The following is a 14,581-nucleotide window of genomic DNA, read 5'->3' on the forward strand; positions in this document are numbered from 1 at the left end:
ATTGTCCATTCTGCACATAAATCTTGTAATTGCTGGATTTTAGTGTAGGGATACCAGATGGAAATTGTTGCCCCCGATAATCCTCACGCATTTATTTATCTGGCAAACATATAACGAAGGCCTTAATCTTCTTTATTTGGCATTAAAGACAAATCATTAAAGACATTAAACTTGTTCAGTGCTTCATTTGTTAAAGAATGAATACCGGTGTCCAAAGCTCTGCTCAGAAGCCCATGGCTGGTGTTATCAAATAACGGTGTGTCGAATGCCAAGGCTGCGTAGTATTGAAATCCACATCAGGTCTTTTAATCCACTACCAGACACTGCCTACCCCTTTATCTCACTTATGCAGGCTTCCTGCTTTCTCTTTTTTTGACGGTTTCCCTGCCTTTCTCTATCTCCTTCTTTGCCCTTTGTTTGTTTCCCTCGCTTGCTCTTGGTAAGTGGTGGACTATGAAAAATAAGTCCCAGTCCCCAAGAATAAGTGCTGGTGGACCTCACCGGGAATCCCCAGCTCAAATTCAGCACTGTTTGCGTTACTGTTCGCCTCAAGTATTTTAAAATAGCGAAAAAGTTTAGGAGTTTAGTTCAGTGTCTTGTAATACCCTTACTTATAACACATTTTCCCACACTTTTTGTTGGTCTGCATATGCACATTGTATTTGTCAACCGGTACATGTCATGAGCAATACCTTTTCATCAATACGGCACATGTTTATGCATCATGGTCTCTTACGATGGATTTAATTGTCCCACATTCAAGAATCTAAGACTATCACAATCCCTCAATTGCATTTGGAATGTAGCATTATTTTTCTTTACATCCTTGCTGTGACCGTTGGTGTGATGGCTGCATTGTGCTCATCAACAAAACAATACACATAAATAAACATCTTCCTCAGGATGGGGCATTTTTAGTGTATTTCACCACACAGCTCCGAGACTCAAATTTATCAGTCACTGAGTGAGGGGTCCATGAGTGTAGATTCACGCACATCGTCAACCAGTCACTAAGCATTTAATCAGTCAATCAGATTGCTTGTAAAGCGTGACTACTCACCTGTAAGGTTCTCAAGACACAGGAGGGGGGGGAGACAGCTGATCCGATGGAGGCTCTGTGGTTCATCGAAGAACCAGGTCTTAAGGTCCTTCTTGAACTGAGGCAAGGATGGTGATTGCCTGCGGTGGTGAGGCAGGTTGTTCCAGGTCTTAGCTGCGAGGTAGGAGAAGAATCTTTCGCTGGCCATGGTCTTGCAGATACGAGGGATGGTAGGTAGGGCAGTTGGGTGGAGCAAAGGTCTCTGGTGGGTGCGCAGAATGCAAGGCAGTGGTTAAGGTACGCAGCTCCCTCATCTTGTAGAGCTTTTTAGGCATGTGTGAGGAGCTTGAAGGTGATTCTTTTGTTGATTGGGAGCTAGTGGAGGTCTCTCAGGTGGTCGGTGATGTGGCTGCGGTGGGGGATGTTGAGTATGAGTCTAGCAGAGGTGTTCTGAATGTTCTGCAGTTTCTTGAGGAGTTTCTGAATGATGCCGGCGTAGAGTGAATTGCTGTAGTCGATTCTGCTGCTGATGAGCTCATGGCTTACTGTCTTTCTGGACTCAGTGGTGATCCACTTGAAAATCTTTCAGAGCAGGCATAGCCTGTGGAAGCAGGATGATGAGACGCGTTGTTCTGGCGGTTCATGGTGAGCGAGGAGTTCAGGATGATGCAAAGTTTTGTGTGTGGTCTGTGGGTGGAGTGGGGTTCAAAATGCTGTAGGTCACCAGAGGTCGTCCAAGGTGGAAATCATTGCCTTGGGGAAAATATTTCAGCATTAATATAACCATCAAAAAAGACGCCTGCAAAACACATCATAGTCACCATGTAGCCACAGTTGCGAACACGCTTATCAGTCCATAATGCAGTAGGAGCGAAACAATGAAACACTAGACTCACACTGCCAAATACGATGGCCATTGGAAAATGCAGTAAGTCACAAAACTTCAGGTGGGAGCCAGTTCTTACCAAAAGAACAAATATTTGTCCTGCTGTACTCTACAATATTTTGCATTGTTCTGTAAATCATCTCCTTTCAAGGTACCCAGAGCTCATAGAACTCTTTACGAAAGCATGATGAGTGAATTAAAATACCATTATTTCTAAAAGACTCCTTGACAATAAGGTGACAATATCTGGGTGAAGAGTGGGATTGTTCAAAAGTTTGTGAAATGGCTCCCTGAAAATTTGTGAGTGTACAGTGGCACTCTTGTTTGTTGTCTGTCAAGCATTAGGTGCTAATAGTTGCCTACTTAAGTGCATGAATTGACAATTAAAAAGTCAATGGCTGTCCACACATGAATTTCAGTCAGATGATGGGTACTGTGTGCTTCTACTCTAACTTTTTTTTTTTCAAATAAGTTGTTACATTTATCCATAACTGTTGCAAGAGTGATAGAGACTGGCCAGGAAATCAACCGAGGCCCACTCATAGATTTGCTTGTTGTGATGCCGAGGAGATATATTTAATAATGTATATCTGTCATACTCGAGAATCAGTGACGCTCTGCTCATCTTTTACAATTTTGAAGGTCTCAACCCTTAAACACATGTAAAAACTATTGCCGTGATTGTAAATCTTTAATGTCACAAAGTCTCCTCCCGAAGAGCATGAGGGGGTTGACGCAGCCAGTAGTGCACATGTATGTTCAAAAATATATATCCCAAATCACTCTTAAGTGCGCTCTACAAGGACCTTTGGGTACACAGAAGGAAGTTGAGAAAAATATTGTTTTTGTGTAATGATAAAGTTGATATTATTTAATCACAAAAAAGAGGTGGAATAAAAGGAGTACATATCTGAAACTGTAGAAATGCATGCCTTCATCTTTAATGATTTGGAAAACTCATGCACTCATTTGAAGCAACCTTGGCAGTTTTTTCAATGCTGCAAAAGGTATGGTTTGGTTTCCTTTTTCGAATCATTCATAAAAGTGTGTCTAGTTTCATGGCCAATGAAACCCATCCAGCTGTGAAACTGCTCAGTCTTTCATTCATAACAATGCATTCTTTTGTCATCTGAATCCGTTCCACCTCTTTTGCCTCATTATCTGCCCCCTTTTCAGCTTCTGCTCCCTCCCAATAGGTACTGGACGAGCGTCCTGTTGCTTGCCAAGAGCCCTGTGTTGATGAATACCAATTTCATGTAAGTTACACGGGAGGGGAGGTTGTGCGATTTTTCCATGTAACTTACACGAAATTCAGCCTTTTAGAGGAGATATTTGAATGCTTGCTCCTGACCACTAACACAGATGTTACTTTTAATGTCAATGGTTTGAAACGTGCTTCTCATGAAATGTTAACTTTAATCCTTTTTGACATGATTGAAAATGGTCATAGTATTTGTAATTAAGCCGTGTTCTTACACTATTTAGACAATCTGAACATGGCAGATGGCTGCACCACCAAATTAGAATGTTAATAGGTGATGGTGGTGAACATTTTTACAATTCCACATGCTATGTTTCATTTAATGTATAATGGGATTAGAGTAAAACTATTTACATTGATATATTTTATCATAAAAGACCATTGGTATATCATGATTTTAATGTCCTTTTGATGGTTGTACAATATGTTGACGTGTAATGTATGGCAATTGATTACGTCCTAAATTTGAAATCGAAATGTCATAGATGGAATTATGTTTCAGGATAATGTCAAACATAAAGTAAACGTATAGCATGTTTATTCAACATTGTGAATTAAAAACTATGCATGTACTACTTATCCATAATATTGAATGTTCTCTTACATACAGGATCCCTTTAGATTTGCAAATGTTAGGTTCTTCAACAGCATAGTGAGCATTGTGGGTCTGATTCACAAATACTATTTTATACATAGATTCGTCCTACGATTTGAGTAGATTTCCAGTTTTTTGTGGTATTTATAAAAATCCCCAAGAAAAGGAATTGAAACCTCCACCAAATATATAAAGCTTTGCAAACACAGCACACTTTCTCTAGGATGGTGTGCAAGGGGATATAATTTGCCATGTTAAACAGATAAACACCATCAGGCAAAAAGCAAGACGGAGGTGCCTAGCAAACCCAAAGTCTTTGATCCATTTCTCAAAGTTCAGGATAAGGCACCTTCTGTATAACTCTAAGATTATTTGAGACCCTGCCGCATACCATATTGGCCCTGGAATTATACCTGTATAATATATAGCCAGGTTAACTCAGATTCACTCATCACGGACCATGTTCCCATAAAAGTATCCCTGATTTTCTGTAAAATTGGCCCAATGACAATAGCAGTCAGGCCACTATCGACCATATGAATTATAAATGCGAGTGGTATAGCTCACCCATACTTCAAACAATGTCTTTCAAGAAGCCCATTTAATTTTTGGGATACCCATACATTATGTGGTACAATAAAGTTGCATTTCTTATTGGCAAGCCTGTGCAAGTTGGGATGGTCTCACAAGAAATGAGTTGCCAACAACTCACATCTTTTCGTGCTTCGGGGAAGAAGCATAACCAGAAGATGGATTTACAGAAGCTTTTTTATGTATTATTTCAAAGAGCCCGTGGCTGTCTGCATCATAAAAGAATTAGCACCAATGGGATGGGCAATTACCTTGAGGCATTTATACTCCAGGCAAGAAACACGAAGACTCAAATTATAGATTGATTAAAATCTGGTATAATTACTGCAGTGACCCGTCCGAGCAAGCAAACCCAGGTCTGTTACACATGGAGACAAATCTTATACCTGATGGAGTCCCATTGGCCAGGCCGTTGTAATCTTTTTCCGGAAAGCCTCCCACAATGTCTGAAGTAGCTGTCCCATCCTGAAAGAGTGAGGTAAAATTCACGCTCCTCCTGATTCTCACCCTAGCCAGTGCGCTGCTAGGGCATCACTGAAATGAAAATATATATAGCATCCCACCATCGACTTAAACAGGCAGTCCCCACATTGGATCTGATGGACTTAAATAGATATCTTACTGGGCTCGTCTTCTTGGCACCCAATTTGTTGCGGCAAAGGGAGAAATATTTTTTATCTGAATAAGCTGTTTTAAAAAAGTGGTCTGAATGGAAAGTCCAGTACTTTGACTGGAAAAGTCACTAGGCGGCAGTAGCAATACACGAGAGCATCCCTAGACGGGAAACGGCCTGAACAACGATGTTTTAACAACGAGTGTCCTTAACAACGACCTGGAACTGAACCACAACCTCCTCAAATGTCTCAGAAGATCCAAGGCAGTTGGCCTGCTAACTTGCTGGGTTTTAAGTGCATGTACGCCTGCAAAGTTTCAGGCAAAAATAGAATGTTTTGTTCCACAGCCAGTCCAGTCACCAGTTTTATATCAACTGTTCATCAAAATAAATAATCTAATTAAAAAAGAACATGGCCAGATGGCTTCCTATTCTGCCAACGAACGGGAAAGCAATATTTCATTCAATTAGATCACTACCTATGTTGTCACAAATGATTTAGAAGTACACAGAAAATGCTTTGTATTGAAGGTTTTATGGCCCATTCACTCCTTGTAGTGAAAAACCAGTGTTAAAAGGTTCACAGATATATTATTACCTAGAGGTCTAATTACAGAATCCTTTCCTTTTACAGTTTCAACTATTATTTCACCTTGAAACACTCTTTAAAGCATTCTCAAAAAGGAGAACATCACATTTCCTGACATATCTATATAGCACTAAGAATCTAGTCCTATGTAAGACTTTTTTGATACCTATGTTCATAATTATATTTTAACCAGATCAAGAGACAGCATTGGTGTCATATACTTTGTTACTGCCAAATGGAATCTTGCACCCAGTATCTAAGACAAACATTGATTTTGAGCAATGTGACAACGGAAGTTAGTGATCACGGTCTCCTACTATAATTTCTGAAGCATTACAATTTGTCCATTGTTCTAAATTGAAACTAGAACTTGGTTTTTACTATTAGAAACTTCACCATCCCCTAAAACTCATGTCTGTATGACTTCCTTTTAAGGCACTTGAAAAGATATAGTGACCGATTTACTAAGAGTCCATTTGCAAGAGTCAAAAACTGTGCACCTACTTTTGCGAATGGCTTCTTATTTTGCAAATTGACCTTTGTATTATTAGGTCAGTTCACAAAAACACCATTAACAGGGGGTCATAGAACAACCTTGTTGGAAAGTGGTTTATTGATATTTATTACAAATGCAGTGATTGATTGATTGATTGATAGGGTTAAGTATACACCTGCCACCAGCATTAAGGCCACCAACACAATACAAGGCCCAGTAAAGGTCTCAGTAAATTAGTCCCTTGCTCAACCCTTGGCAGCTGGCTGCAAGCAGTCACACCTAACTTAGAAGACATTTATGTAAAGCATTTAAAAATAACAATACATTAAATAAGTAAGACACAGCACACAATAAAAATCCCACACCAATTTATAAAAGTAGGAAATATTTGTATCTTTAAAATGACATGAAAACATCAAAAATCCAATGTAGGGAACCGGTGATATGCATTTTTGAAGATTAGCTACATTATAGTGCCTACAAACATGTAGCACTCACTTGGGACATTTGGTCGTGCTTGACAGGGACAAAGTCAAAGTTTGAGACCTACCTCGATGGAGTCCTGGTTGGATACAATAAGCGGGAGGTCCTGGTCAAAATTTTACCTTCACACTTTTCTGGAGCTTTTTCTTCCGACGTCGGGCAAGGCAATTCGTCAGGATGGATGCAGTGCGGGTTCGACGACTTGAGTTTCTGTGAGGCGCCAGTCAATTCCAGGAAGTCTCAAGCTCCGGAGCTTTCAGTGGGATGAACCTGAAATCCAGGCTGGGACGCAGTTGAAGGTGGCTGGCTTGACTCTCGAATTCGGGTCTGTCACCTTGTGGAGCTTTATAACAAAAGTTCTCAAAACTTCGTCAAACATCTGGAAGTCCCTATAGAAGGTCTCCTTGTAGGTTCAAAGTGTCCAAAACACCAATCCAAAGGACTGGAATCTCCTAGAAGGCCTCTGGGATGTCTGGACTACAATTCCTACAATGAACCTGGCCAAATCCTTAAAAGTCCTCCGGACGCGCTTCAGGATTGGTACTCTTGGTAGAGATGATGCAGGTGGGCTCTGTTAATTTGTATCTTGCAGGGAGTCCACTCCTTAATACTTCTTGAAGCATGGTACAATTCCAGGGTCGTAGTACCAGATTGTGCAATATGCGCAGGTAGTCAGAGTGCAGCCTTTTGGTGAAGATCCAGATTCCAGCAGGGCAGTCCTCCCTCTCCGTTTAGTTTCAGGCAGCATCTCTGAGAGGCTATGCAGCTCTCACATATTTATTCAGAAATGGGGGGTGACAAGCAGGGTGGCACCTCTGTTCAATGAGATGCTGGGTGCCACCCAAAATCATGATATCTTTCTCCATAGTGTGGCATCTTCTTGTCCCACAAAGCACTGCACTTACAAAATCCAACACTGATGAATTAGCTCCAGAGGAGTAAGAGCTGGCTAAAACAACCCACAGTTTGGCTCAATTCTATTAGGTCTCCTCCTCCTGACCTCTTCACATTCCTTTCCTAGGCCTGCCATCAGGCTGGGGGTATAGGATGTGGGGGTAGGTAGGCTTGGCATTCCTTTACTGCCCCCTTCTCTTTAAAGCCACGGTTTATTACCCATTTCCCTGCAGCCTGGTCTGGTCTTTCCAGCTGCAGAACTCTCACCATCAGATAATCTCTGCTCTGGGCATGCCAGGTATCACCTAATCAAAGCAGCTTGACTAAGCCTGTTGCAGCTGACCAATCAGGAGAGACTAAGAGAAGACTGGATTTTGGCTCACATAAAAGGAAGTCTTTTAACTTATTTTCTGTAATAGTTATGACAAATTCAACAGTGACAAGTTGTTGAATTCATCAGTACCAATTGTGTAAGTTCTTGAATGACATAATTACTCCTTTCCTAGATATAGTTATACTTAAATAACATATTGCAATGTTAGTCTATGGAGCTAAGTACCTGCAATGGGTGAACATGAAATGGGCAATTTTCCCTCACCAGGACATATAAAGCATCTTGGGGGTGCCTAATATGTAAAAATAAGGTAGAGTATCACTTTTAAAATGCCCATACTACCAAAGTGGAATTTGCATACAATTTACTTTTAAAGACAGTCTGCAAAACAGGGCTGCCTTTAAAATGACAGCAGGCATACAGCAGTGCACACATGCAAGTGCAAGAAATCTGTTGGGCCGCTAAACTTCCATGCCCCATTATAAGCTCAGGACTTACAGAGGTCTTTCATTGCAAATGCAATAATACCCAAGTACCATATACTTTTACCACAGTCTGGCTGGCAGAGCCCAGCGTCAGAGTCAGAAAACCAGCAGCTAGTGGTAAAAATGTGGCCAAGAAATGGGGGAAAAATGGTACCAGGTCCTGATTTCTTCCACATCTGCCTAATGAATATTAATTAGAAAAGTCTCTATTTACGACCCCGGTGACTGGCTACAAACATACGGATGGTGGCCCTTTCCTTTCTGAAAATGAGTTACCACCTCCTTTGAGGGAACCGGTAACTGGTCATGGGTCTATGACCAGATTTGTGGTCACAAACAATTGACATATACCATACTGAATTGTAAATTGGAAAGAAGGTCCCTTTCATGTTCCTTCCAAATTACGCTTTGGACACAAAACCAATTTTACAAGTCAGAAAATCTTTTCAGACTCATAAAATGTTTTTTTAAAGTACAAAAAATAATGTATCAGTCGCAAGCCCAGTGATTTAGTAAATCGCACGGTTTGTAGTCAAACAATCCTTTAGCACATCTAGCCCTTGCTCCTTTAATTCCGATTACTAAAAATAGCACTCTACATTTGATTTAAAACCCACAACTACGTCTTTCTACAACTAAATGTTGATGGCCACACAGCCTTCTCAATACCCACTTTGCCATTATTTGGATAACACCTAGCCTCTATTTCTGCATTGATGAATATTGAATAACAATACCCTATCTTGATCCATGTTAACATGGGAATAAGCTTTGTTCAATCCAGAATTTATGCTTATGTGTCTGCTTCTTTCTCATTGAAAGGAGGGCACATATTCTCTACAAGTTCCAAAATAATTTAAAAAGACTTCTGCACTTGTCCTGCATTGCTTCTTGAATGACAACTTGTACTGTTTTCACTGAAAGGATCGAAGTGTCATGTGTTTTCATGATAGGTTGGTTGAATATGAACCAGTACATAACAACTGAATATGACAGGTTTATTCATTTGCTCCACCCTTCTCCATATTGTACAATATATGTTAGTAGGTTTGGTCCATTCATGGGGAGTTTGATTTGTGGATCATGTTGCCGGACGTCTCACATAGTGCTCCCTAAAGGTGTCCTATGAAAGGGGGCGTGGAGGGTCACCAAAACCATTACGGTGCTCCCATCATGTACCATCCTGAAGGGGTCCTGGTTCTGCAGCCCCTTGTAAAACAATCATGGGGTCTCTCAGCACAACAGTGCAGTGACTCAGAAGACTTCTCTGTGTGGACTTGGTCACGCTGAGCAAGAATCAATAGGACAGCTCTTGACGTCTATTGTCACAGATGTTTAACCTCAAAGGATTAAGGGGGCTCATCTTTGATCAATATAAAAGCAGTATCAAACCAAGGCATATTCCATGGAAATTCTGCAAAGCATATAGCCAGGAGCTGTGCTAATTCCTTCTCTCTCTGCTGTACTTAAATATATCATATTGTATCATTTATGCACTACAATTAATGCATTTCATGCAATGCGCCCTTTTACAAATTGTTAGCCCTATTATCATTCTTACTCATTTGTCTTTCTACCTCTGTCCAATTATTGATTTGACTTTCAAAGGAAAGATCCTTTATTCACAGCTTCGCAAAAACATCAAACAAATAAATAACTCAAAAATAGGAAACAATCTATTGTTCTTGCTTTAAACATAGTACTCAGTTAGTGACTGAAACTCCACCATTCTGTCTCTTTCCCTCTGTCCAGAATATTACTCTTTCATACAAGGCTCATACCACTAATACCTACATACCAGTGTGCCCAACTGAGTTCAAGGAATTTAAATCTTTTAACACTAGTTCTCTAAGTGAGAAAACATGATATTAACCAATGTTGTGATATAAAATGATGGAATACCTTTAAGGATGTAGATGGCTTATGTCAGCATCTTCTGGGCCTTTTTGTTATTTCTTATGAATAATACTTCTCGGCCTTCAACATAAAAATGAGATAACTAATATAATGTTAATGTAAATGCTGAAGAGGATATAAGTTACAAGTAAGTATCCTGGAGATTGTGGCATGCTTTACTGCTACCATTTTATTTGCAAAACTGCCTATTTTATAGTTTACTTCAAGTGAAACAGAAAACATATTAGTGATATGAGTGTATTTATTTAAAAGCTGGATATCCCAAAAATAATCTATTGGCCTACAAATTGTCTGTTTTTTACACATAATGTAAGTCTTTCTTTAAAGTCATATCTATTGCACTACAGTGCTACACTGTATCAGATATCACAATACAATGATACATATCCAACTTCTGGGGTACCTTTTTTTTTTAGAAAAAGAAAAAGGTGTCTATCCTCTCACATTACTAATATCATTGTATAGAAAAGCGCATGCCTTTTTACAGCTAGCCTCATATTACATTTTGCACATATTTGTGCATTTTAGATTACCACAATGGAGAGCAACCTGAAGACAATAGAAGAGGAGAACAAAGTAATTGAGCAGCAAAATGAGTCTCTTCTTCATGAGTTGGCCAATTTAAGCCAGTCCCTAATACATAGTCTAGCTAATATCCAGCTGCCACATATGGTAAGTGAATGAAAGAAAAAGGAATTTGGCAATATTCTATCTTCGCATCCTACATTTTTGTTTAGTTTGTGATTGCTCATTTGGATGAATATTAAGTATATATTGTCATGTAATGTAGGAGATATTTCAATCATGACATAATTTCAATTATTTGTTGTTTGATTCTCTTGTATTTGCTCTCTATGTGCGTATTTGAAGAAGTAAAATTTGCGGATGAATGATATTTCAATATCTTATAGGATCCAATCAACGAACAAAATTTTGATGCTTACGTGACTACTTTAACGGACATGTATACTCATCAAGACCGATATCAGAGCCCTGAGAACAAGGCCCTGCTGGAAAATATAAAGCAGGCAGTGAGAGGGATCCAGGTCTAAACATTTTCTTCATGGAGAACGTCTTGCTTGAAATAAGGACACTTCTTGTTTTTGCTGCTGTAATATACCAGAAAGTGTTATATAATTGTTTCTGTTAACACAGTGTTATGCTTGAAGGACTTCATGATGATTTTATGTCTTGCTTTAAAAATAGTAATGGCAGAATAGTTTTTTGAATACATTCACATTTTGTACGTTTTCATATGAGCTGACATTGTGTGAGATGCCATGTAATGTTTATAGCTGCTAAGGTATGCACATTTTCAAGGTATATATATTTCTGAAGAGGAAAGGTGATCAAAATGAACAGAGTGTAAATTCTTTTTAATGCTTTAGTGGTTAAATGTTTTGGTATTTTTGACTGGAACTAAAAAAAAAAACTGCTTTGAATGATAGCATTGCAGCCAGCGACCACTTTTTAAACATTCTCATTTTGGAAATTTTTGGAAATCCGAGAAATACATTTGTTGTGCATATTGTTTCATAGCAAAGATCGGTTGCTAAAATGCTTTATTTTTGAACAATGCTTGAAAATATTATGTAACATTTCGTTTTCAGAGAAAGGTATGTGGTGGGGCAATCAAATGAGTTTTTGTAGAAAACAAATTACAAGGACATGACAAGGATTAGGAGTAGGATTAAAACGGAGCAATTTATTGCTTGACAACATCAAACCATGGAAAATCGACAGAAGATTCAAAACAGCTTGACAGCACTTTTTTTAATTTACTACCAAGTATTACATTCTGTGTCTAGGTAGACTTCCATATCAATGTATATGATATCAAAGGGGGAATGATGACTCTTCCTCAGAAACTTTGCAGAAATACCTTGGAGCAGTAGCCAACATCATCCTTGTATACTTGGACAATTCAGTCTCCTCCTGAACTGCCACCGAGGACAGTGACGTCTGTCTTTCTGGATGCCGACATGTTTACCGTGTTTATTGTAAGACACTTTTTGAGGTCTGAGCTGCCTTTTTTCACCTGCTTATTTTATTTTGGGAGTAAAATGAATAAAATACTATTTACAGTATTTATTTGTGAAATGTTAGAAGACAGAGTGTTGCCAGCTATAGAGAGAATTTTCATTACTAGGGCGTCGGGCGGTGTTTTCCACCTGGTATCTAGGTGCATTTCATTGATGACTTCAGTATTTTAATATGTTGTTACATTTTGGAAATCAAAACATGTATTTTTTCAGCTTCCTCATATTACCTGAATTTTGAATGAATGTGAACATGCTATTTATTTTCCTTTAGCATACTTTTACATTTTATACTTGTTTACATTGTACGGTGCTTTGTTTATTGTTTTCTGCAAAATGACTGCACTATACATATGCATAAGATCACTTTTATTGTCGTACTCCCGAGGGATTGTTGTACTGTTACAAAATTCTTTTTTATTCATTAGCTTATCTTTTCCTTCCATGTCTTGATGTTATGCATAAAGTACTAGTAAGTACTTTAAAATTTTGTTATGAAAAAAGATGGGTTTTGTAAAAAAATATTTTTAGCAGAACAGGAGTTACAGGGTCATTGTCCCCACAATGTGCCAGATGACTATTTGCACTTACCTTGCTCTAAATACACATAATATACAGAGGTGTGCAATTTATTGTGTCGATAGTCTAGTGACATTAAATATGAACAAATTGTAGCTGAAGGCAAAATGGCTAGTCCAGTAATGAAGCTAAGGGAGACTACAGGGATCTCACAACAAATATTCTGATACAATACTCAACCTCGGTAGATATATATATATATATATATATATATATATATATATATATATATATATATATATATATATATATATATATATATATATATATATATATGTATATATATATATATATATATAAAATATATATATGTATAAATATATGTGTATCCCAGCTGCACTTTATACTATCCACTGTACAAAAACTTACAGTTTTCCATGAGGACTTTAATAATTAGCTGGGAACAGACTATGTAATTACTTTTGGGCTCTGCAGCAGGGTTGGATCTGCACAGCGCTATTTTCTGTTGTGCTATTAGTTGTAGCTGCCATGCTCAGAAATGCCTTTTTGAGAGCTGAAGCAAGGTGCTTGCTGTTCACCTTCTGCCATATATATTGTACCTTTGCCCTAGCCTCTTTTTTAGGGCATTCATTGTTCATATGGCATATGCCTTTTCCCACTGCATTGTGTCTGCAGCTTCTTTGCTAATATAGTAATGCTTTCAGTAGAGTAATAGGTAGTATCAGTTTTGGATTCTTATTGTTATCACCTATGTACAATGGAAAGGGATTTTAAGCACAAATTTGCTGCTCATCTAATGTCAGTACATAATATCAAATCAAATCTTATCTGTGACTATGATATAGGGAATCACACAAGTGTCACATATTAGAATGCTGACCTTTCATATAAAATTATTGTGAGTCATCAGAGTTTATTTATTATAACTTATTGTTCATATTCATTTCTACATTAATTTAAGTAATCATTTATGAAGACAGACTTTTGTATAAACTATTTATTGTGCTCTCTGTGGAACTGAAGTTTGATTTATTTTTGTACGACACGGCATGGATTTGTTGACATTTTAATTTTGCTATAAATGTGTGAAATCACAAGTTGCTGTGATACTTCATTTTTAAATTGTGAACTTTGTACAAATTTTGTCATGCTGGATGTTAACACATCTTACTATAAATAAAAACATGTGTTGCCACATTTGTAGCACAGTGGTTCTATGATCAGTGTCAAGATTTTCACTTTACTCAATGTACTGGCAACCACAGTAAATAAATATTCTGCTACAATTTTCAGTCCTACTAAGCAGTCGCCTTTATTTATTGAATTTACACTACTCCTTCATACATGTGATGTCATTTAATTCAATGTGCATGTGTTTTCAACTACATATTGATGAGTTCATAATGTTAAAAAGCACAAACAATGATACAGTAACAGTGCTGTTTAGGGTCACAGTTTTTTTTTTACTAGGTATCAAGTGAAGAACGTGCATAAAATTTCAATGAGATTAATCAATTGTTCTTCTTTGTTATATCCAGATGATGTCATCACAATGTTCTCTTTCCAAAGCACATACAGTAAGAAATTGGTTTATTGGCTGAGGAGGGTGGAAGCCCCACATAAGCAATACCCACAGTTCTTGTAAAAGGGAACCAAAAAAGTAACTAAATTAACCTGTGCTTAACCCTCTGGTAACTTGGCACTAACCAGTCAGGCTTAATTTAGAGGCAATATGTAATGTATTTATTCAGCACACAGATAGCAACTAAGCGAATACACAACACAAGAAATATCCCAAACCAATTTTGAAAAATAGATC

At 38.1% G+C, this 14,581-nt stretch overlaps 1 protein-coding gene across 10 annotated transcripts in view; it reads left to right on the forward strand.

Moving 5' to 3' along the window:
* Positions 1-12,980, forward strand: part of MYT1L (myelin transcription factor 1 like) — a 1,127,044-nt gene extending 1,114,064 nt beyond the window's left edge. For 8 of the 10 annotated variants that reach the window (XM_085610775.1, XM_085610780.1, XM_085610784.1 and 5 more), the window contains 3 exons: positions 3,122-3,181; positions 10,712-10,855; positions 11,095-12,980. In XM_085610775.1, the coding sequence (XP_085466901.1) occupies positions 3,122-3,181; positions 10,712-10,855; positions 11,095-11,235 (345 nt within the window). In that variant the 3' untranslated portion in view covers positions 11,236-12,980. The remainder of the gene's footprint in view (positions 1-3,121; positions 3,182-10,711; positions 10,856-11,094) is intronic. The other 2 variants (XM_085610782.1, XM_085610783.1) reach the window with 2 other exon arrangements.
* The last annotated feature ends 1,601 nt before the right edge of the window (positions 12,981-14,581 follow it).

The sequence above is a fragment of the Triturus cristatus genome, chromosome 6 (assembly GCF_964204655.1).
Source record: "Triturus cristatus chromosome 6, aTriCri1.1, whole genome shotgun sequence".
NCBI classification, from domain to species: domain Eukaryota; kingdom Metazoa; phylum Chordata; class Amphibia; order Caudata; family Salamandridae; genus Triturus; species Triturus cristatus.